This window comes from Rhinolophus sinicus, chromosome 16 (genome assembly GCF_057876585.1).
Source record: "Rhinolophus sinicus isolate RSI-liver-muscle chromosome 16, RSI-T2T, whole genome shotgun sequence".
Lineage (NCBI taxonomy): Eukaryota > Metazoa > Chordata > Mammalia > Chiroptera > Rhinolophidae > Rhinolophus > Rhinolophus sinicus.
Window position 1 is genome coordinate 45,602,390 of NC_142516.1, and position 25,349 is coordinate 45,627,738.

The 25,349-nt window shown below is 34.3% G+C and overlaps 1 protein-coding gene across 2 annotated transcripts in view; it reads right to left on the bottom strand.

The window, feature by feature from the left end:
* C16H9orf85 (chromosome 16 C9orf85 homolog) overlaps positions 1–25,349 on the bottom strand; it is a 46,491-nt gene that overhangs the window by 14,808 nt on the left and 6,334 nt on the right. For both annotated transcript variants that reach the window (XM_019736676.3, XM_088793224.1), the window contains exon 2: positions 4,595–4,701. In XM_019736676.3, the coding sequence (XP_019592235.3) occupies positions 4,595–4,701 (107 nt within the window). The remainder of the gene's footprint in view (positions 1–4,594; positions 4,702–25,349) is intronic.

Genomic DNA, 25,349 nt, shown 5'->3' on the forward strand with positions numbered 1-25,349 from the left:
AGAGTTAGGAGCACGGGGCTCTAACCACCTGAGCCACCGGGCTGGCCCCAACTTTTTAAAGCTTTAAAATAATTTTAAAGAGTCTGTCTTGGTTAGGTTCCTCTAAGGGCTCAAGAAAATTAGAATATTTCTCTCTCTTTCATACCAGGAACTCCTGGGGTAAACCAATCCTTTAAGTATTCAAAATTGCCAATTGAGGGATAAAACTATATTTATGCAACTGTTCAAGATAAAATTTACATGTAAAATGGGTTTAAAAATGGAATACCATTTTGGAATTTGAAGTCAAAAGATCACAGATTCTACATTCTCTAGCCCAACTAGTCCCCCAAAACAGTGACTCTTAGCACTGGCTCACCACCTGCACAGCTTATTAAAATGCAGATTCATGGCGCCACCTGTAATCAAATCTTGGGGATAGGTCCCGGTCCCAAGAATCTGCCAGTTAAACAAACTCTTCAAGATCCTCTCATGCACACTACTACTGCTATTGAGAAATCTTAACCAGATCAAAGTAGCACTGCCTGGTGGGGGATTTCCAGTGTTCCCTTGCTGGTTGAGACTGTAATGGCCAATTCTGAGAAGAGAAAGAATTCAATCAATCACTGAAAGTAATTAAGCTCTTTCAAATTTAAATTCATTCTGAAAAACAGTTTTATTAGGCTAGTACCTTTGTGAATATAAATATACCTATTTATAAGGAGATACAAACATATTTTTAAATGACTTGTTTCCTTTTTATAAATGTGTACAAATGTAAGCTATAAAATTTTTTAAACGTTTACAGCCTTCCAGTTTGTCTGTCACAGAGTGGGACTTTTGTGTGCCTTCTCTTTCAAAATTCTTAATCCATGGTTTACCTCCTCATTGGGCTTAAAGTGAGAAGTCTGAAGGTAATTGAATTTCTGAATTTTTTCCCCCTGAGTAATACATTTATCTAGCCAAAGAATCCTGATCTTAAGGATGGACTGCTTTAGATATTACTGTAATGATATGAGATATGCATTCAAAGTTGTCATAAAACTTGTGAACTATACCGAAACATCTTTTAAAATAACTGTAAATTATTTAAACACTCCTGAGTGTCTTTTTTTCCAAAATGCATAGTAAGGAAAAACTTTAAATTCATCTAAATAAAAACTTTACCTAATTTCCCTTGAAAATGGATATATTTTGAAAAGACTTTGAGTACAATGCTAAGAAAACGTCAGAGATGTTAAAATAACGATGGCTCTGCCTTCATTTCTCCATGGAATATAATTCCTAGGAATAATCGAACAACCTAGACTATTCCTATGCCACAACTAGTCACTTTAGTGGAAACTGGGGTCAAATAAAAACACAGGTCACGCCTATAGACCATGTTTACTAACAAAGGAGACAGTAAGTACACTTTTAAAAAATGTTACCATATTTAAAGATAAAAATCAGGGACAAAAATTTAAGTTTTCAATGGACCATTGTAAATACTAGAAAACAGTATTTTGAAAATAGCACTGATTTGGGAACAGAAGACCTAGATTCTAGCCTAGCTTAGACATGTCCTTGCTATATAATCTTTGAAAGTCACTTTAACTTCTTTGAGTCTCCTTCTTATAATGGATATAAAAGTATTGGCACCTTAGCATGAACAAAGACAGTGGCACCTAATTGTACTAGTTGTCACTGTATTCATCACCTCCACGAACTCATGGCTAAAAAATAAAAATTCCACATACGCTTTAGTGACATCATTGTGATACTAACATGATTTTTTTATATTGTATTATAAAACATATCAACATTTGGAAGATCTATATAACTCAATGAACAAGTATTTTCCAAATGAGCAAATGCATGATGTTACAAAATCATCCATAAGTGAAAGATCCACTCAAAGTATATAAGAAAGACCAATTTAGTGTAACAGCATAAAGTGTTCATTGATGTAGTTTCAGATACTACATCGTAACTCCCGTAATCTTTAGGAAATTGCCACTTGCTGAGATTTGATATAGTATCAAAGATGAATTTCTACAATTATCTGGAAAAGGCTACTAAAGTTTACATTTACTCCTTTTAATATTTACTTTCCTTTTCCTTCTACTAGCCAGACACTAAAGAAATTTGTAAACATGTAAAACAATGCCATTTGTCTCATTAGTATTTGTTTCATAAGTTATTTTTCATAAAACATTATTAATACTAACACTTAATTGGCATGTTATTTATATTCATATTATTTATTAAATAATTATTTTTAAAATGTTTGTTTTCATATGTATAATACAAAAATATCGATAGCTATAACCCATATAATAAACCAAACTCTCTGGGGTCCTCAATAATTTTTAAAAGTGTAAAAGTGTTCTGAGAACAAAGTTTTAAGAACCAGTAATCTAGACAAGAAATACCAATAGGGAAATGAACTGGTGTTATATTTCTAGTACTTACTAGCAGTCAAAGGTTTATTTTACTCGGCCACAACTTTTCTGGCAGTGTTTTCATTTCCTGGTTATATTATTACACTATAACCTTTATCATAATTCAGCTCCACTTGTAATACTCGCCCATACAAGATGACTAGGTGCTTTCGTAAACAGTGCACTGTGGCACTCCACCCTTGGTGTACAAATAATAGAAACTCCACATCGACAGAGTCCCATAAAGTCACATTTCCTCCAGTGGCCCTAAGTAATCTGTACTAACATAGAAAGATTTTGAAACTACACTAATGACATCTTATATGCTACTTAGAAAATGCTTTTAAGGAAAAAATATCCCCAAATTCTAAGAACTTGGAGTAGAAGTTACAATTCACTTCCCTGTGTCCCTAAATGATATGTTTGAAAATAAATAGAGGGGTTGCACTACCACTTCTTATTTCAGTAGATTTGATTAGAAATAGTCTTAAAAGAGTGCAAAATATTCACCCCTGACCAAGAGTACTTTAGAGAAAAAAAGAGAAAAGTGAAATCTCTTTTTTCAGGGGAGGCAATTTTAAATCAAAGCTTGCTGTATCAATCAATATTAATGTCAAAAAGTAGGCTTCATGCACTGGTGAACAATTGATGAGAGTAATGAAAACTCCACTTTTACCTTTAAATATTAAAGACCAAGGTTCTGGACAAGAATACAGGCAGGGTTAACAGTCACCATACACTACAATATGATGAGAAGAGCAACCTGTGACTAAAACTCCATTCTAGGACATTTTAACACTCCTGGAATGTGGTGACGTGATTCTCACATCACTGATTAACCATCAGCGACTCAGCCTATTATAATAAATGGTGGAGCTGAAGTGAATAATCAAAGAGGTGAAACTATATAGTTTATTGTCATATGCTGATAAACATGGAGGATACTGAGATTATAGTATATAACAATGTTTACCTTTTTTGATAAAAGAACAACAAAAAAATAATGATCAAGCCACCTGAAGTATAGATATTCAACCACGAACCCAAAATTCTCAGTCTTGTTTTCTCTTTATTAAATGTATATTCAAAGCACGTAGAAAATCTTTTCAATAGGCTACACTGATTCATGTTCATGGATCACCATGTGCACACTCTACTATAAAGTTTTTTCTAATCAAATTAGCTGAATAAGACCTTTAAGATAATCTTTTATAGACCAACCCCATTTTTTAAATCAATCTATCTATCTATCTATCTATCTATCTATCTATCTATCTATCATCTATTTTTGCGGTGGTAGTAAAAAACATAACATAAACTTTACCATCTTAACCATTTTAAGGTGTGCAGTTCAGTAGTGTTAAGTACTTTCACATTGTTGTACAACAGATCTCCAGAACTCTTCCATCTCATAAGTTTGAAACTCTATACCCATTAAACAACAATTCCCCTTGATCCTTCCCACTAGCCCTTAGTAACCACCATTCTACTTTCTGTTGCTATGAATTTAGATAACATCATATAAATGGAATCACACAGTATTTGTCTTTTTGTGACTGGCTTATTTCACCAAGCATGATATCTTAAAGGTTCATCCATATTGTAGCAGGTGGCAGAATCCCCCTCCTTTTTAAGGCTAAATAATATTCCATTGTATATACAGAGGGTGCCAAAAAAATGTATACACATTTTAAGAAAGGAAAAAACTGCATTAAAATTATAATACTCAATATATACCAATAACAAAAGATGAATACAAGTAACGTTTGACTTCTGCAATTACAAGAGGTGCTCAAAGTGGTTACCATCAGCATCCAGACACTTCTGTTTACGGCATACTACTGCTTGAGCAACGTTGACCGAAGTGTCCACTTATACTTTATTATTGCCTCATCAGTGGGAGTAGACTTTTGCAAAACAAACTTCTTCCTCTCTGCCCTAACCCACCTTTTATGAACAAGATTCTGTAAAAACAGTGCATTATTTATTTATGGAAGAATGGGACAGGGAATGATGAATCCACTTTTTCAATCTATTTGCCTTCAGAATTTGGCATGTAAGATGAAATTCTACATGAGAGAATGGAATTTTTTCTCTATTTACCTTAATATTTATTAAGATACAATTTTAAAAATGGGGGAATGAAATAATAAATTATGATCAATATAATACTGGAAAGAAGCTTGACTCACCATTTTTTAGGTTTTGATAATGGTTTGTACTTGCTGTACTTTACACGCCATTCAAGAACTTCTTTACAGCGCTGACATACTCCATCATGAAGTTTTGCATTAATTTTCTTAAAAGCAAACAGAAAACAAATTGAGAATTTCACCTGTGAACCAGCTTTGCAAACCTCATGAAAAAGGCACATGAGCGGCAGAGTAGGTAAACGCTGTGCTTGCATCCTCTCATGACCACATCAAAATGACAACTAAACTACAGAATAACCATCAAGAATCACCTGAAGGCTAGCTAAATAGAAGTCCTGCAACTAAGCATATACAGAAGAAGGCCTAAACGGGCGCTCCCATAAAACTGTCAGCTGATTTCTCAACAGAAACTTTGCAGGCCAGAAAGGACTGGCAGAAAATATTCAAAGTGATGAAAAGCAAGGACCTACAACCAAGATTACTCTACCCAGCAAAGCTATCATTTAGAATCAAAGGACAAAGAGCTTCCCGGACGACAAAGAGCTAAAGGAGTTCACCACCACCAAACCAGGTATTACAAGAAATGGTAAACGGACTTAAGAAGAAGGAAAAAAGATAAAAAATATGAATAATAAAATGGAGGTAACTACTTATCTACCAATAATTACTTTCAATGTAAATGGATTAAATGTTCTAATCAAAAGACATAAGGTGGATGGATGGATGGATAAGAAAATGAGCCTTACATATGCTGCCTACAAGAGACTCACTTCAGATAAAAAGGCACACACAGACTGAAAGTAAAGGGATGAAAAAATATATTTCATGAAAATTGAAATGAAAAATAAAAAAGCTGGAGTAGCAATTCTTATATCAGACAAAGTAGACTTTAAAACAAAGGCTATAAAAAGAGACCAAGAAGGACCCAGTAATCCCACCACTGAGTATTTATCCAAAGAAACCCAAAACACTACTTCAAAGAGACATGTGCATCCATCCATATGCCCATTGCAGCATTATTTACTACAGCCAAGATATGGAGGCAGCTTGGTGTCTATCAATGGATGAATGAATAAAGAAGAGGTGGGAGGGCAGCCCATTAGCTCAGTTGTTTAGAGGGCGGTGCTCTTAACAACAAGGTTGCTGGTTCGATCTCGCATGGGCCACTGTGAGCTGCACCCTCCACAACTAGATTGAAACAACTACTTGAGTTGGAGCTGATGGATCCTGGGGGGGAGGGGGGGGACGAGGAGGAGGGGAGGTGGTACACATATACATTGGAATATTACGTAGCCATGAAAAAGAATGAAGTCTTGCCAACAATACGGGTGGACCTAGAGGGTATTGTGCTGAGAGGAGTAAGTCAGATAGAGAAAGACAAATGTCATATGATTTCACTTATATGTGAAATATAAAGAATAAAATAAACAAACTCAGATACAGAGAACATTTTGAGGGTTGCCAGATAGGAGTGGATTTGGGGGATGAGTGAAAAGGATAAGGGATTAAGAAGTACAAATTGGTAGTTACAAAAGTCATGGGGATGTAAAGTATAGCATAAGAAATATAGTCAATAACATTGTAATAGCTATGTATGGTGTCAGATGGGTACTAGATTTATCGAGGTGATCACTTAGTAAGTTATGTAAATGTCTAGCCACTGTGTTATACATCTGAAACTAATATAACATTGTATGGCAACTGTAATTGAAAAATAAAACATTTAAAACATTTTTTAAATGATATTAAACACACTAAAAGCCACATGAGAAATTTGTTTTTTTAAGAAACAGTAACCTAACTTTAATGTGTGTAACATTTTATGATCTTTTTACATAAATTACTCAACTTTGTTCTTTACAAAAGCAAAAATTCTTAACTGGTGCAGTTAAGAATCATCTAAAAAAGTTTCAATCTCCTGGAAGGAGTATTTTGAAAAAGTCCTCACTGCTGATTCTGATGTGTACATGTTAAAAATCAAACTGTACAGTTTATATATGTGCATTTTACTGTATTAAGTTATATCTCAATAAAAATGTAATAATAAAGAACTAGTAATTCATATTTTAGGACTATTCTTTCGACAATTCAAATCTTACCTTTGAGAAATGAGAACTCAAACTTAGAAATTAGACAGTCCTGAACTGTTATGTCACTCTGTGGGGAAAGGCAAAGGCCATGAAACTGGAGAAAGGAGTGCCAGGGAGAAGCAGCTGCAACCAAGAAGGCATTTAATTATTTAATTCAATCCTTTTGTATTCGCATGTAAAGAAGACTGTTTTAGTAAAGTTACCTTGCTAATGTTTCTTCAAAACAGAAAATAAATATGTGCACATAAGTATCTGTCGAGGGAAAAGGGCTTTATGAGAGGGGAAGAAACCTTTTTTATTACGATTTTTCCCCCAAAATGTGTTGGGAACTAAGTAGGATAGGAAATATTTAAATGTGCCATGTGTTCTCCATAATAGTTTTATATTTTATAACATATTCATTTGATTCAGGACGTAAATTAAATATTTTCACTAAGTACTCTGAGAATTCTCTAACTTACTTGCCTGTGGGTCTTTGCCTATTGTCGTTATAATGAGTATAAGACATTTTAAGTTTTCTTTGCTTCCTTTGTTCCCTTTTTTTTCATTTCTCAGGAGGAAAAAGAAAAGTATCACAAAAGATGCAGATTCTTTGGAGGGTTATTTGATACCTAGTTAAAAGCACAACGTTAGAGATCACCTGAAACAAAACTTTTGAATAGTGCGTGGTTTCTTTAAAGTTCTAAACAAGAAGCAAAATAACCTGACAAAACATTTATTCAAAGAGAAATATTTCAAGGGTATTTTCAAAGATCATAAATTAGGCTGTTGGATACATTATATTTGAATTTAACTCTATGGTGAAAAACATAATTCTGTTACTTATGAATGGTATGTAAGTATTCCTTTTTTTCTTGACCCAGATGGAGAGTCCCAGGGAAAATAAACTCTGCATGCCACCGTAAGTCCTTCTTACAGTGGTCTGCTAACTGTTGCCAGAAAAGAAGGAAATCTGTGACTAATATCCAATTCCTCTTCTTATCAACCTTGGTACTTAGTTATCTCATACTAGGTAGGCTTACTGAGAAATACTCAGAACTGAAGTTCACATTTCATCATTTGTTCTCACTGCCCTCTGTTGCCTAGAATATCTTACTAAAAGCATTAATTATATATTTTCATAACTCTAACAAAGGGAACAAGTTAATGACTTGACCTATGATTACAATATGAATACGATATAACCGTTCTAATTAGAATATTCTTAGAATGCAGAACATCTCATTACCTGCAATTTTATTATATATAACACTGCTTGTTCACTAGGAAGTATTATTTGGTTTCTCTTTTTTTTCTGTATCCAATTTCTGACTAGTTCATCTTGATTTACAAAGCTGCACATAGTTTTGAAACGGGTTTATTTAGGGTGGATCAACAGCAGAACAAAACAGGTCTTTGTGGGAACTTGTCCTGTGAGTGATGTGTGAAGCAGTGTAAATGGAGGTGTACAGAGCTCGCATGATTAACAGGCACTACTACAAAATTAAACTTGATTTTCACGTGTTAAGAAATGAATGAGAGTAAGAATGAGAGTAGTACCTTCACTTAAAAACAGTTGCAGAAAGAAAGAAAACTGTACACCTTATTTTACTGTATTTTGGCAAACTATAAAATGTGAATTCCAGAGACGTGAGCAATGAAAGTCCTTGTTCTAGGAATCATTCTGCCTGGGGCAAAGGAGATGGCACTCAATCCTACCTCACTGTAAACCTATACTGTTTATTTTACAGCTAACCCTGTTTTGGCAATTCATTTTGGAATATTCCTCGTGGTAGAAGAGCATAGGCTATTAAGGTTCAGATTTAAGCATGTCCAAATATAAAATCAAAACTTAAGTTTTGTAAAGACAAAAGCTTTTAAAGATCATTTAACAAGCTTCTTTACAGATTTTTAAAGGAAAAATCTCCAGTGTAAGATTCCACTGAACTTAGGAATCTTCATTAAAGAAGAAAACTTTACCAAGTGAATATTTTTTTAAAAAAGAGAATAAACTTCAGGTATATCAAAAGACACTCCTACTTAGTATATACGTGAAGTCTTAAAAATGTCTTAGCTATCATTAATTCATGCAACATATTTTATGGTAAACGTTGTTGTGCCTGCTTTAAACATTCTGCTGTGAGACAATGCATGTTTATATAATAATATAAATATAATGTAATATAATGCAGCCATATATATATATAATATATAGTATATATAATATATAGCATGTATATAATATATAGTATATATAATATAATGTAATATAATATAATGTAATATAATATAATACAGCCAAATATAATATAATACAGCCATCCCAAAAAGAAACTGGGTGAAGACTACTTCCCAAGAAGATAGCACGAGCAAGTTGTAAACATAACATCTGTATCAACATGCTGAAGCTGAAAAATACTTAATAAAATATAAAGTACAATTTAACAGAAGGACAATACTATTGTGGGGGGGGGGAAGAAATTTGACTACCATTCAAGAGCAACTAATATAATCTCTCATTAGGACTTTTCGTACATCACAATTATTTCAGAAATGCAAAAAGTAAAACAATGGCATATTTTAGTTCCCTTCATTAATCGAAAAGAAGAAAAACAGCTTAAAAAATGAAATTCTCGAGGAAAATGCCAATTCTAACTATTGTTGACAATCCATTTCCTTGGAATCCCAGTATAATCCCTTCCCACAAAATTAGGGTATTTTAAATAGGGTATTTAAAACAAAGATTAAATAATCTTTAATTATATCTAAACATGTATCTTTCTGAATTTTCTAGTAACAGTCCCTTAGTATAAATTTGGTTAGAGGACAAAGGATCTTTGGATTTGAGTGCAAGAATTTATATGACGAACAATAATAATGTGAAAATCTGTCTTTTAGAGGTTGTGACTTTCAATTCATAAACTACATTATTTTAAATCCTTTTAATATGGCTAGCACATTGTTGGGCATAAAGTACCTTACAAAACAAACATAAGCAAAAAAGAAAAAACAGATGAGGGAATCAGATTGAGGGAGAAATGAGAATAGGTAGGGAAAATTATGAAGCAGTCAGGAGTGCTGCTGGGAAGTGCATTTGCTAAAGATGGGCCACAAGCGAGATCTGAGCTTCCTAGCAGCCATAAAAACATAATATTCCTGATGTTCACAGGGTCTAGTGGAATGCGTGCATAACATAAGGCCATCTTCAATAAATAGTACTTAATTGAATTCTAAAAACATTCACTTCTATTACGAAAATTTTCAAACATGCAGAAAAAAGTTAAAATAATACAAACGCATAGCCAGATACACACTGTCTAGAGACAACTGTTAACATTTTACCTACTTGCTTTTCATGTGTGCACACTTATGAGGTGCGATCAAAAGATACAGTGAATGTTTAAATTAAAAAAAAAATTTATTACAGTAAAAGACACATTGCCATTAATTTCCCTCAAAATACTGCCCACCCTCCCACTTCAAACACACTTATCCCATCATTCTTGCCACTTTCTGAATGAGTACTGGAAATTCTCTTTCGTGAGTGTCTTTACTTCATCCTCTATCATAACAACGCTCTGTGTCACATATCGCTTCTCGTATATGGCAATTTCTGCCAAATAAAAACATCATCCATCTGACTCACCAGATCTGGTACCATATGACTTCTGGCTCTTCCCCAAAGTCAAAATGACCATGAAAAGAAAATGTTCTGAATTGATTCAGGACATCGAGGCAGCCATGACAGCACAACTAAAGACTCATGAAAGAGGACTTCCAGAGCTGCTTCAGAAAGTGGCAAGAATGATGGGATAAGTATGTTTGAAGCGAAGGGGAATATTTTGAGGGGGATTAATGGCAATGTGTCTTTTACTGTAATAATTTTTTTTAAATTTAAACATTCACCTTATTTTGTGATCACATCTTATAAAATAAGTTGCAGACATCAAGACACTTCACCTAGCAATCATATATACCCTAGAAATAGACTTTTCCAACTTAACAACAATACTGTTACCACACCTCAGAGAAATGAAAAATACCTCTCACGTCATTGATTACAGCCAATCTACACTGACATTTCCTCAACTACTCCCCCCGACCACTATATCAGTATTTAAGTACTGTTTGTTCTCTTTTTATCTAGAAGGCTCTCCTCTATTACACTATGGTTTTGAAAATACCAGGCAAACTGTCTTCAAGAATATCCCACATTCTGGATTTGTCTGATTGTTTTCTAATGGTGTAATTTAACTCATTGCTTTGTCTCCTGTATTTCCATAAAGTGGAAGTTAGGTTTAAAGGTTTGATTTAGATCCAGGTTTAATATTTTTTGACAAGAATAGTTCATCCATGCTGCTGCTGTGAAATTTATATTACTCCAAGTAGGAGGCTCAAAATGCCCAGTTCTCACCTAGTCAGCAATGCAAACTGTGACGGATCACTTGGTTAATTTATTAAGGTGGTGACTGCCCAGATCTCTTCAAATTATAAAGATCAGCAATAATCTATGGGGTCGTGTCAATGTACTATTCCACAATAATATTTTACTTCATGGTTTTAGCATCCATTCAATATCCTTTACCTGACTAAATCATTTTAAACGTTAACTCTATCATTCTTTCTACACTAATTATCTTTAAAAGGTTGCCAGATGAAGTCAGTTTTGAGGTATAATCCATATACAGTAAAATTCACTCAGTTTAGGTGCATAGTTCTATGAATCTGTCAACCAAAACATAGAACATTGCCATCACTATAAAAAAGTTCCCTCATGCCCCTTTGTTGTCAGTCCCCTCTATTACTCCCCAGGCAACACTGACTTCTTAATCTGCTCCTATGGCTTTGCCTTTTCCACACAATGTAATATAAATGGAATGATAAAGTATATATTTGAGGAACTCTTTTTATTGGTGAATGGTATTCCTGCCCTAATGTTTATTCATTTACCATTTGAAGGGCATGTGAATTGTTTCTAATTTGGGGTGCTAATAAATATTTGCATACAAGAATTGATATCTTAATATTGGGCAGATCTTTTTCTCTTGAGTTAGTTTCTACAAATGGTATTGTTGGGTTACATGATGATTTTATGCTTAATTTTGTAAGAAACTAATAGATTTTCAAAGTGGCTGTATCATTTTGTATTCCCACTAGCCATGTATGAAGATCCACTTTTTCTGCACCCTTTCCAGTGCTTGAAATTATAAATATTTTTATTTTAGCCATTCAGATAGGTGTGTAGTATTTTCTCATTATGGTTTTAATTTGCATCTCCCTAATAATGTTGAACACCTTTACATGTGCTTACTTGCCAACGTGTATTTTCTTTAGTGAAGGGTCTATTTAAACATTTTGCCCGTTTTTTAATTGGCTTGTTCCTTTCCTTATTATTGACATGAGGGTTCTCTAGGCCTTTATTGATATATGCTTTGCAAATATATTTTCCCAACCTGTACTTTTATTTTCATTATTTTCACAGTGTTTTTCTAAGAGGAGATCTTTTTAATTTCAACAAAGAACACTTTTTCAATTATTTCTTTTATGGACCATGCTTTTTGTATCAATTCTAATAAATGTTTGAAGAATCATCAAGATTTTCACCTACGTTTTCTTTGGGAAGTTCAGTAATTTTAGTTTTTAGTCTATGGTCCATTTTGAGTTAACTTTTTACATGGTACAAAACAGTGATAGAAGTTCTTTTTAAATTATATGTGGATGTCCAAGTTCCAGACCATTGAATTGTGCTTAACTTGTCAAAAATTAAGCAGCTATGGTTCTATTTCTGAACTCAGTATTCTGTCACATTAAACTACGCGTCTACTCTCACCAGTACCACCCAGTCTAGATTACTGTGGCTTTAAGGTTTTGAAATCAGTACTGTGCGTCCAACTCTGTTCTTTTTTCAAAATTGTTTCAGTTATTCTAGTTCCTTTGCATTTCTGTACACATTTTGGAATCAGCTTGTTGATTTCAACAAGAAAGCCTGCTGTGGTTGTGATTAGAATTACATTGAAACTATACATAAATTTGAGGGAGAACTGACATTTTAACAATATTGACTATTCCAATCCACAAACACTGCATTCCTGGGATAAACCCCACTTGTCTGTGATGTAGTTTACTTTTTATCTATTGGTGAATACAAAATGCTAATATTTTGTTGTTGATTTTTGTGTCTAAGTACAATGAGAGATACTGGTCCATAATTGTTTTTTTTTCTTATAATGTCTTTGTCTCATTTTGGTGTCTACCTCAGTTGCTAGAGCATTCTTGTGCATGGATAAAATTAAAGATTTAAAACAGTAGTAAAGATTTTATATTCCTTAGAAGAACACTCTAATATTAAAAAATCACGTACAATAAGCCCAAATCCACATTTTTAAGTGCTTAAAAACCCATTTAAAAAATCCATTTAAGTATTGGCTCTGTGCAAGGTCAGAGGGATAGTGGATGGGGGCGGGGGGTTCACACAGTGTGAGGGATATAAATGATAAACGTCTAAGTTTTGCTTTGTCTTGTGTACCTGAAACTAATAAAATTTAAAAAATAAAATAAAAATACATTTAAAAGTGTTTTGTCACAAACACAGAAAAAATAATTATCTTAACTAGATGGAGCTTAATTTCTTATAGCTATAGCTAGCCTTTGGTTTGATCACATTTACAGAACACATTTAGGAAAATGAACTTTATAGTGGATAAATACGAATGGGGCAGGGAAGAGGACAGAGTTCAAACTTCATATAGAAATCTCTTTTGTATTCTGTCCAGTAGTCTGTAAACTTTGTTCACCTCCCAGCACTTAGCTTTATTTCTTTCCCTTTCTTTATTTCTACTGTGTACTAACAATGGTATATTATATTGTATGATTTGCTTATGACAATAACTTATTTTTGTAGATGAAAAATAACTTTAGAGATTTAAAACAATGAGAATTTAAGTACATATGTTCACATTATAGAAAGTGTATAAAAATACAGTTAAAGAAAAAAAAGACAAGTGTCATCACTGATATTCTATACTTTACAGCATTTTAAGCATACATACAAAAGTTTGCATTTTTCTATACATAATAATTGTCCCTTTCATCAATCAAGTACATATTATTTGGATAGTAAAGCAAATGTTTCCTAATATTGTCTATAACAAGTTGCTTTGCTTTTTTATCCAGGCAGTTAAAATTTTAAAAGAACAGAAGACATTGCCATTTTCCTTTTCAAAAAAATGTTTTTAAATATTCCTGCTATAAGCAACTTAATATCACACTTATTATAGATAGAACACCACTACTATATAATCCAGAATATCAATCCTGAGTTCCATTCACTTAAAACTTTCAAACCTACAAACTCTTTTTTAATATAAGAAGTAATAGTTTAAATATCTATTACGTACTCTCAGAAATACCTTATTTGGATAAGTTACTGAGTCTTACTATTTTTAATGTATTTTGTTATTTCACAAAATGAACCAGTCATATAAATAGTTCAGAAATACTTTTGAAGTGAGTTCTAGTAGTAAAATTGGTTTTATTGTCATTTAAGGAAAAATATAAAACCCAAGTTACTATAGGCTTGTTTCTTTTTAGGAAACCACATCTGTTTAATGTAGCTAATTAGAGATTAGCTGTCAACATCATAAAGAATTTTTCACAACAAATCTAGTCCAAGTCTCCTTTAAGCAAAATATTACCCCAGTGTTCTAAAATATTGGACATACCCAATGGTTTAAAACAGTAAAATATTGCTGGTTAAAATCAGAATTAGGAAGCAAGAACCTGATACAAAGATACTAATCAGACTAACCTCAGAGTTCCATAAATGGTGGAATCCAATCTTTTATAATTTAGTTTCCACATGCCACCTACTCTCAATTTAATCTCTAATTACAGTTCTCTAAAACTGTTTTTATTGGGGGAAGTGGGTTATTGAGATTTGAAAATGTAGCATTTAAATTGTGGAATCAAAATGTTGTAAACCCTCTCTTTGAGAAAGAATATTTTTAATCAGAATAGGAACTTCCCCTTTAAGATGGGACAAACTGTGATTAAATAAGTAAAATCTATAAAAATAAACAAATAAAATACTTGATATACACATATACATACATCAAATACATAAATATTTGTTACCAATATTTGACTCTTTTACTGTATAAAACTCTAATTAAAAGCTACGTAAGGCATCCAGGAGGTATATTTCTACAGAAACAATTTTCTTCCCTGAAGTCTACTCAATTTTCCTCCAATTCACTCTATATTCATCTTACGTCCATAAAACACCAATACCAAGCAGAAAAGTGAAAATATTTATTATACTCAAAGTGCTCTTCTTGTTCAATATACTTACAACGTAAGTTTTTTCTAGTCAAGAATTAGTATTTGATTCCCTCTCTCACTTTTTTGTTATTACTGGCATCTTTAATAGGCGACATCTGCGAAAATAAACAATTGCATTTTTATCCAAAGACTGAATATAAAATGAGTTCTGATCATCCCAAACAGAGGGACTATTCTCTCAATAAGCGGGTAGAGCTATTGTGTTTGGCTGCAATTATACAGAGAGGGTTTATATAGAAACTACCCAAAGTACCTACTGATTTATTTCATCACTCAAGCAAACTACCCAGATTTTCAATGACAAACTTAATACAAACAGACACTTAAATGGAGCCACACCTGCCTACAGGCAGAAACATGCTGCTGCAATATCTTCTTCTGGCAGTAGGGAAATCTATTAAGAAAGCAAATTTTTTTTTTCAGAAGTGTATTTCACTCATTTGTTTTCAAAGAAAAATAACATAAGTTGGTACAGTGTATTTTAGCAACAACAACAAAATTTCTGTAGGATTGTGAGAACCAAAATACTGCCTTGATAAACCAATGACATCTTTAAAAGATGTGGAGAGTTGGACCAAACAACATTCTGGTGTGAAAGTTTTTAATTCTCTCCATTTTGTTCTAAAAGGCATAACTATGAATGTTTAAAAAAACACGTTTTTATAGAAGGACCCACAATGCAAGCTAAAAACATATTATAAACAGAACAGAGAAGTAATAATCTGACAAGGGGAATTTTGCATTTCAACAATTAAAACATTGGCACTAAGTACTTTAAGATAACGTGTTTTTAATTATCTTTGTGCCATCTTAATTATTAACTATAGGACATTTTTAGTAAATAAGTAACACAAGAACAACTTTTCTAAATGGAAATAAACAGCTTCATTGTCAGAGCAGTTCTATAGGAAGTAAGCTTTGCTTCCTCAGAATTTTGCTGTAAGTGGCGAAAATGTCAATGGTTTTATCTAGGAATAATTTGTCTTTTCTGAAAAAAGATGCACCTTACAACACAGGATTGTACCCAACTCCATTTGCTCCTTCTCAAGAGCGTTTGCTAATATTTCTTCCTCTACTTACCCCTTAAAAATACCCATTCCCCAATATTTGTTTAATCATCAACTCACTCACTCACTCACTCACTCTGTCTCTGTTTCTCTCGTCAATCTAGGTGCCTGTTCAGTGCTCCTTTCTTTTCACACTATTTACTCTTGGTCAACTGAACCTGTAACTATAGCCTAAGCAATGAGCTCAATGAGGATTACATCCAAAACTATGTCCCCAGTCCTACTGTCTCTCTGAAGTCCTGATGTCTCAGATTGCATGTGGGATATCCATTTTCCTCCTCATGGAACTCCTTGAAACACCTCAAATTCACAGGCTACATAGCAATCACTAGCTTAGCAATAAAATCTGTTCCTCCTTTGTCCCAAACTTCATCTTTAAAAAGTCTTGTAGGTTCAGGTACAAAATCTCAGGTCATCTTTGACTTCTCCCTCTTTTCACCAAAATGCCAACACTGACAAAATCAATTTTTCCACAATGTCCCCAACTTTGTCTTCTACTTTGTATCTCCCTACTTCCTTATATCAGGGGCTCATTTCTGATCTGTATTACTGAAGTAGTCCCCTCAAATGGAATATGGATTAGAGAGTAAAGAAGGTAGAGAAAGGGAGACCAAACTGTCAACAGTTATGTTTTAACAGACATCTGTCCACATCCCTCCTCCGGTCAGATACTTATATTCATGGAGGCACTCCCAACACTGATACTCAGAACTCTCCACAATTTGATCCCGACTTCTTTTCTGGTCCTATCACCTGTTTCTCTTCCCTATCCATTCAAGCACTTCCAAGTAAACAAGCCTGATAGTACAGAAACTATATTCTGTCTCCTCCTAAGTCTGCTCTGCCTACAATGCATCTCCTTTTGTTCTGTATTTGTGTGTTGAAGTTTAATTCTTCATTCAAATTCCAGCTTTGTCTTCCAAGCAATTGCCTAAGATCCCTTGTACTGCTTCCAATCTCATTCAATTCAAAAAATACATATAAAGCACCTACTATGACCAGGTACATATTAGATACTAGGAATACAGTTTTTAAAAAAAAAAGAGAGAGAAGGTCCTTGCCCTTGAACTAGTAAGCAGGCAGTGTGGAAATTATATGACAGAGATAAACAAAGGGTGCTTTGCGATAGTCGTGTAGCTACCGAAGCCCAAATGCCAATGTACAGGGAAGGCCTCATGGAAGCACGACAAAGTATGTGGCCCTTTGGGGAAACTGTAAGCAGTGAGCAAGAGCTGAACAACAGGCTGTGAGAAGATGGGGAGGAATGAGCTAAATTATAAGAGAACTTGTTTGCCAAGCTAAAGAATTTAAACTCAAACAGGGAAGGGACCTGAATGGGTATGATGATCCTAAGCAGCAATTAAAGACAATACTAGAAGGAAGTACAAAGATCAGTAAGGAAGTTGCTGTAGTCATCTACAAACGCTATGTAAGAAAGCGCTAATTTGGCTGTGGCAGTGGGGACAGAGAGACGGGCACAGACATGGGAGATAATAAAGATGAAGAAATTATCTAGATTCTGTAATTGGTTAGAGAACAGATGACTAGTACAGTTGGGTCAAAACACGACTCTGGCGAAGAGTGACTTTTAAGCCAGTTCTCTTGGATACACAAAACCCAATTGGAAAGCATATTAAAAATCAGATTTCCAGGCCCCACTCCCTGAGATTGTGATTCTGTAACTCAGGAGCTTCTGTGGCACGAACCACACTTTGAGAACCTGTGGTTAAGGTTACGGGAGGGGGAAAAGCTCTGGAGCAAGACAGAGCTCAGACAGGGTGGGCTTCTAGGACAACAATCCCTCCTCATCCCACCTTCCCAAGATAGACGTAAATGTAGAAACCAAGACAGTACAATCCTTGGGAAGTCAGTCATGCAGACCAGAGTTATCAAATATGGGAGGAGGTAATTATAGTTTCTTGTGTGGTTGGAGGACCACGTATTTATTATATGTTAGAATCGCCTGTGAGGTTTGTTTAGAATGATTCCTGGATCGAACCCCAACATCTACTGATTGAAAATTTCTGGCAACTGAGATTCTGCATTTCATACAAGCTTTCCAGATGATCCCTAAGCATGAAAAGTTTAAGAACCACTACACTAGGTAACTACCAAGTGGACATGTCTAGAGAAAAGAATGTTTCCTACCTCACCTCTGCTACTGAGAGTACTATTATTAAGGTGATAATGCTTTTCCTTACAAAGAAAGTTACGATTATTATTGTTGAAACACCACCGGTTAGCATAAGAAATAATAATAAATAAAATTTATACAGTATCTTCTGCTTAAAAATCAATATTCACAGTTAATTATATCATTTCCTCATAACTCTTTGGGGGATAAACAATATTCCCTTTTTACAGATGAAGAAACAAATCCAAACAGGTTTAATAATCTGCCTGTGATTACTTATGTACAAAGAAATAAAGCCAGGGGTCAAGACCATGCCCTGACTCCAAATTCCATTATTCTGCCCCACTATTCCATACTGTCTGTTCTCTAAACGAAATCTCAGCCTGATGATGCGTTCTGGGAAGATGCACTCTGATTTCCAACCAAGTGACTTAGAGAAAACTTTGAAATATATAGTGTTACAACTAGACTATTTGCATGCTAATTTAAGAAGGTTTTCCAAAATTTTATATTAAGAAACATCACCCCAAAATGTAATTTATCCTAGATTTTCAAACTCTGTATGTCTAAAGTCCCTTAATTTAGACATGGTTCACACTGGTATGGCGCTGTATAGAAACCATCTGTTTGCTACTCTCACTTCCTCGTGGTCAAAGGAAAATGGAATTTATTATCAGCAGTTTCTGGTCTTCATTCCCATTCCTGGAATTTCAGCCGAATCTAAACACATTGAAAGCTCGGAAGTTATTTCTTCTTTGCGCTTCCCTATGTTTTAACCCTGCCTTAGTTATGAGATCAAATGTCAGACCAAATCTCAATCAGGGAATCTAAAATTAGGAACACACTGGGAAATGTGGGTAATCGCTAGATGAGTGATTCTCAACCTTTGCTTCTGCCTCTATTCACGTTCCCATGTTACTCTTATCCCCAAATACAGAAAATAGTGTATATTAATTAACAGGAGTGGGGAAGGACAGGGAAGACAGATCCTGATACATTCTCTCCCAAAAGAAGAAGTCTGTGTCAAAACTAAAGGAGACAGAGCGAAATGATGTGTTTCTATATTCTCAAGAGATCTTCTACTATACTTGTCATTTAACTCTCTGCTTGGTTGCTGACAGTTCCTGGTCAATGTTCTTTTGCTTACTCACGTCCTTGAGTCATTTCACATACATGGGACATGTCTGTACTTTGGCCAGGTGTCTAGACAAAAGCATGCTTAGGAAAGAGTTAGTTGTTTACATGGTTTATTACAAAATCTTTTTTGGTTTTCATTATAAAAATAAAACAAACTAAATAATTTTTAGACAAAAGACTGCTATCATAAATCTACAAACCACATACACAAACCTTTATAAAAATTCTTCCTGCTGCTATTCTTAGAACATTCCTGCTGCTGGGGGCAGGCATAATTATCTTCATTTTGCAGATGAGAAACTCGAGGCTTAGAGAATTAAGAGATTTGCTTGAGGTCACACAATTAATCAGGAGCAGAGGCAGAACCCATAAAAAGATGCCTTTTAGTTTAGGGCGTTCTATTAAAGTTACAAGTAGAAAGTGTTTCCCTATAGCTTTCAAGGTTTTCTAAATATTGAAAGAAAGAGAAAAGCACGCTATTTTGCAAAGTACACATTTCAATTTGTACTGTGTTTTGACTCAAATTCTAACACTTGTATATTAATTGTTTTGCAAATAGGGCCAAACCTGCTGGCTTGTTCCTCAAGCAACCTTGCAGTATTATGACACTATTTGTTTAAAAAGCACAAGACAAAATTCCAGAGTTAGAAAATTTCATTTAGGAAAGAAAAATTATCTGTGTTAAGTAATGTTCTAAAAGAGGATTTACTTTTCTGTTATGTTCTTCACAGACTTTCAATACACTGAGACCTAGACAATAAGTAGTAACTAATTGGTGAGCCTCGTGTGCTAACTACATACAATTCAGCTGGAATGTGAAAAGCTCAAGCAGCAATTGCGTAGTGTCATGAGGCAACACACATGTTTTTATAAGCACTCATTAGAAGTTAGTCACATTTTGAGATCTTGTCCAACCGGTATGGTATGCCCCAAGTGAGTGATCTTAAAAGAGACAAACTACTGACTGACCATTGTTTAACAAGGTTAAAAAAAAAAAAGGAGAATGTTCATTTCCTCCTAATAGCATATTTTAGGAATTTATGGATTTACCTCTTTCAACCATAATAATTGGTAATGGCCACAAAGCAAATGATTTTATCTTTTTAAAATAAGTCAACATCGTAAGTCATTTGCTTGGAGGCAGGTATATGAGTATAAGAATAATTATGATACTGAAGCTATTTAACTTCTTCAAGTATGGCCTTGTTTTGGTCATATTAATATGTCAAGAATAACCTGTTGATGCTGACAACTGATTCAGGAGTCAAGTCACATCAGGAAAACATTAGGCTTGTGCCATGACTCATTTAGAGTTCAGTATTCACATGTGACTTCCTTAACTTCAGTTCAGAGAATTTTCTTAAAAGGAAAACACAGATGTTTTTTGGATGACAAGAACATAAAAAGGGATAAAATTAAGGTATATTCTGAATGACAAATGCAAATCACCTGTAACAAAATACTACTACATTTTATTTCTACAGATTTTTTTCAAAATCTGAATTTGTCCTATAATGCTTCTAATTTTATTCTCACATCACCCATGTGGAAGGAAGTTGTATTGTTGTTTACTTTTATTCTGATTTATAGAGTTGATACAACTCACTCATGGTGCTAGAGAAAGTGGCTCAGCAACCACAGCAGGGGTCTGAAGGGTCTACTTGTGGTGGTGCCCCGACTCCAAGCTTAAGACTCGTTCCAACATGTCAAACTATCAAATGTGTCAGGGATGAGAATTAAATACAGCATGTATCATGGCTATCGCTCTTCTGTCTATAGGAACAATTTGAAAAAGTGTGAGTTACTATGTACTCACACTCCCCCAGGCATTGCAAGCATTCTGAGGATGTATGATGCAGAGTCCCTGCCCAGCGTATGAAGCACGGTGCTTAAAACCTAGTTGGGGAGACAAAAGTAATGGGCATTGAGTCAACTTGGAGGGCAAGCAGTATCTGTTAGTCAAAATGGTGTTCAAAATAAGAGATTTTTTTTTTCAAACTGGGCTTTCTCAAACTGGGTTTTCAGAAGGACTTGGGCTGAAGGGGAGTCAGCACAGGTCCAAGCTGATTCAAAACCTATAGTTTCCTTCAGCCCTAACCAAGGGGCACAAAGCGAGGGAGTCATGGATCTAGCATCTCTATTAATTATGGTTAATTCGCAAAGGTGTCTCAGAATGGGAAAGGCATTTTATGTTTTCAAAGACCATTGCTACACAAGTGATACACTAGCTTAATTTAAAACAACAGCAACTCATCTTCCTTCATGCTTTCCTGTACCTCTTCTAATCACATACTAAAACTAGAAATAGGTTCATCCACAAACAGAAGCAGGAGAGATTATGTACAGATATTCACACAGGCCGCTGTGTTTCGGCCTTTCCTGAAATGTGTATGACTTGATAGTGAAGAGAGAATAAGATGATTTGGATCACTGCCTCTAGAGAGAGAAATCCTGTTTCTAATGCTAGATTATATGAATAATATCGCAGTTCAATTTTTTTACTTTACTGAACTAAAAATACATTTCAAACCCTTAATTCAGCTATTTTAAATCAAAAGCCTTTTTTAATTGTAAGAAGATCTTGGTAAATTTACTAATTTGCCCTTATTGTTTCTTATACATTGGTCTTCTCTCCCCAGCTAGACTATAACAGAACGAGGTCTTACTTTCATCGCTGTATGCCTACCACAGATACCGAGCAAATAAAAGGCATGCAGACTTTAAAACTTTGATGCTGATACTGATTTTTTATTTTCTATAGTTTCTCCACCACCCAAACAAGACCTTTTGCTTGCTTTTATTTTTAATTCCCAGATTTGGTTGAACTGTGGAACTATGGCTCTAGATTCTGTCTTCCAAAAAATTTACCTCTTCTATTTTGATTCACATATAATAACAGCATTAACTTTTACTGCCATATTGTCAACGACTATTTAACATTAACTCAGCTTTACTAGGTTCTAGGTTTGCCACTGTTTCTTTTACCACGTAATCTTCTTATATTCAGGAGTACGTCCCTAAATATATACAGACTTTTTGGACAAACTTTTAGTCTGGATGATTCTTTTGCCCTGATATGTGAGCCACAGCTTAGCTCTAAAAAAAGCAAAACAAAAATCCATCTAAATTAAAAATACTTCCTTTACAGCACTTTGCAGACCTTGCCCTATTTTCTACAAGCTGTAGATGAGAAGTCTGATGCCTACACGATTATAGCTGCTTTATGGCTAATCTCTTTTTTCCCTCTCTGGAATGTTACGGATTTCTGATCATTGGAGTTTAAAACATTCACCATCTGTCTAGAACCCTTCTATATGAAGGCCTGAGATTTCCTGCAACTTTGTAAAATTTGGGCTTTCTTTACTTTCTATCATTTCTCCTCACCTTCCTTGCCTTCTGGATCTCCTTTAGACTTTCCTAGCTCAGTCTTCCATAACTCAAATTTCATTTCATCATTGTTATCCCTTTGGCCTGTTAAGACTAGGTTTTAGACTCATCCATTGGCTTGAGCTCCCAAATTCCTAAGGTAGTCTTTACTTTTGTCCATACTGCTATTCAGCCATCCTATTCAGATGTTTACTTTACATTTCTATAACCACAGTTGTAGATTTTAAGAAATGTCACAGACTTTTTTTTAACAGCAATCTATCCTTGTTTTATGGATACGGAGAGCTTTTTGAATCACTAAGGATGGATACCAATTACACTTTTTTCAAATTCTCTTCTGTGACTTATATTACCTCCATTAAATGGGCATGGGAGGTAGGGTTTCCAGTTGTACATCTCATGGTTTTGGTTTTCATAAAGACTTTAGTGCTTCTTAGTAGTCTGCTGATATTTATAAATGAGAGCCTAGATCTGCACTATCTAATATGGTAGCCATTATCCACATGTGCATATTTAAATTGAAATAATAAAATTAAAATTCAGTTCTTTAGTTGCACGGGCCACATTTCAAATGCTCAGCTGGTACATGTGGTAGCAGCTACCATAGTGGGTAGCACTGATATAGAATATATCCTTCATCACAGAAAGTTCTTCTAGTTAGTACTGGTATAGAATAAGTAATATCAAAAATAGAAGGAATGACTAAAGCAGAATTGAGATTCGCTATTGCTCTGGAAATGAATTCAGATATAATCCCTGGCTCTGGATGATAGGATCAAAGTTAACAGCTTGATAGCTTTTGCTTTGCAGGCATGAGAAGCATGTTCTTCCAAGTGTAAGAGGTTCTTTGTTAAGCTCTGAGACCAAAAATGATCAGCAATATTGTTCTGCCTTTGTCGTTCATGGCATTTCCCCACTTTAGAGAGTTCTGCTTACTTTATCTTGAGGGCAACTGTTAGAGAAAGCCACTTAATGCAAAGGATTGGTACAGACCTTATTAATTCTGGCATCATCTATGACTTCCATCTATATTGTATTACAGATTCATAAACTGTTCAGCGGTGTCAATCTAACCCTATTTTATGCCTTACATTTCCTTAACGTTCTTTTCTTTTTCAGTTTTCTAATAATTGTAATTTTATTTTTTCTTCTATCATTTCACTGAAATTTGGGGAAAACAGAAAGATAAATGTCAGCCGTTTTGAATTAGAAGCCTTAGTAAAATCTGACTTACTTTTCTTACTAGATAGCAAAAATGAAGGCCTGAATAAAGATGTCCCTAGGGAAGCCTTGAGATTAGAGTTAACTGTCACAGTAACCCAGGGAATTTTTAATTGAAATATACTAGGGAACAGCTGACCTTGAAGTCATCCTATAAGGGTCAAAAAATTGCCCATAGTTCAATAATAGAGTTTAAATTAAAGCAACAGCATCACATATGTAAAAGTAATCATAATATTATTTTATATAGATGATAATTTATCCCACATGACTATCTTAACTTTATTAAAAACTAGATCTAGCATCATGTCCTACAAGCATTCAAGTCTGCAGGAAACATGACATCACATTACTGTAATGTCTTATGATACAGGCTAATGATGGCATACAGAACATTCACATATACAAATGCACAACATGATGTCAAATATATTACTCAAGTTGATGACTTCAGTGAAATGAGTAATTTCAAAACAAACAAGTTAGCCACGTGATAAGAGAAGGCTGAGCATTGAGTACTATACAAATCTTCCTAGAACAATAAAGCATTTAAAATAACCCCTAGCTTAATTTGGTATTTCATGTGCATATTGTCAATGGCCTACAACACCAAATGACCTTCAAAACCAAGATCTGATTATTATAATAAAGTTACCATAGAATTCTACTGCTGATGGACCATCACTGAAAATTATTATACATACACAGTTCCATCACCTACAAGAAATCTTTTAATGACATTTACTCTGCCAAAGGGGGAAAAAAAATACAACTTCCAAATGGACCATTTGAATAATTGTATTAACTTTAGAATTTAAACTCAACTTTTCCAACTAAATAAACTTGATAAAATATCTAACAAAATGTCTACCATAAAGTTCTAAAAATGTCTCTCAACCACATGAAAAAGCAGATAAATTGGAAGACAACTAGGACTAAGGTTGAAATAATCAGCTTCAAAGCTACGGGGAAATTCAAATCTACTCTTGACATTTTTAGAAGCCAAAAATACCACAGGACCAAATTAATCACTGCTGGGAAATCAAATCACAACAATTTGTTTGTGTCCAAAGAAATATTACATGAAGCTGTATATTTAAACAGGTAAGATGATCCGTCAGGATGTTTTTCTATATCTACTAATAAATATCATTTTCGAAAAGATAGGCTGGTCATCTGGGAACCTGTGTCTCTCTCACCTTTGGCCCCAAAAGCTATGACTTTAAGATTATTTTAAAATACTTCATATTCATCAAGATAATGGTTATATTTGAAGAGAAGAGTGGTAATGACTAGGAGAGGTCAGTGACATTCTGTTGATCTGGGTATTATTACATGACTGTGTTCACTTTGTGAAAATTCATTGAACTCTCTATTATTTTTGCTCTTTTCTATATATTTGTATGCTATACTTCAACAAAAGTTTATTAAATGAAAAT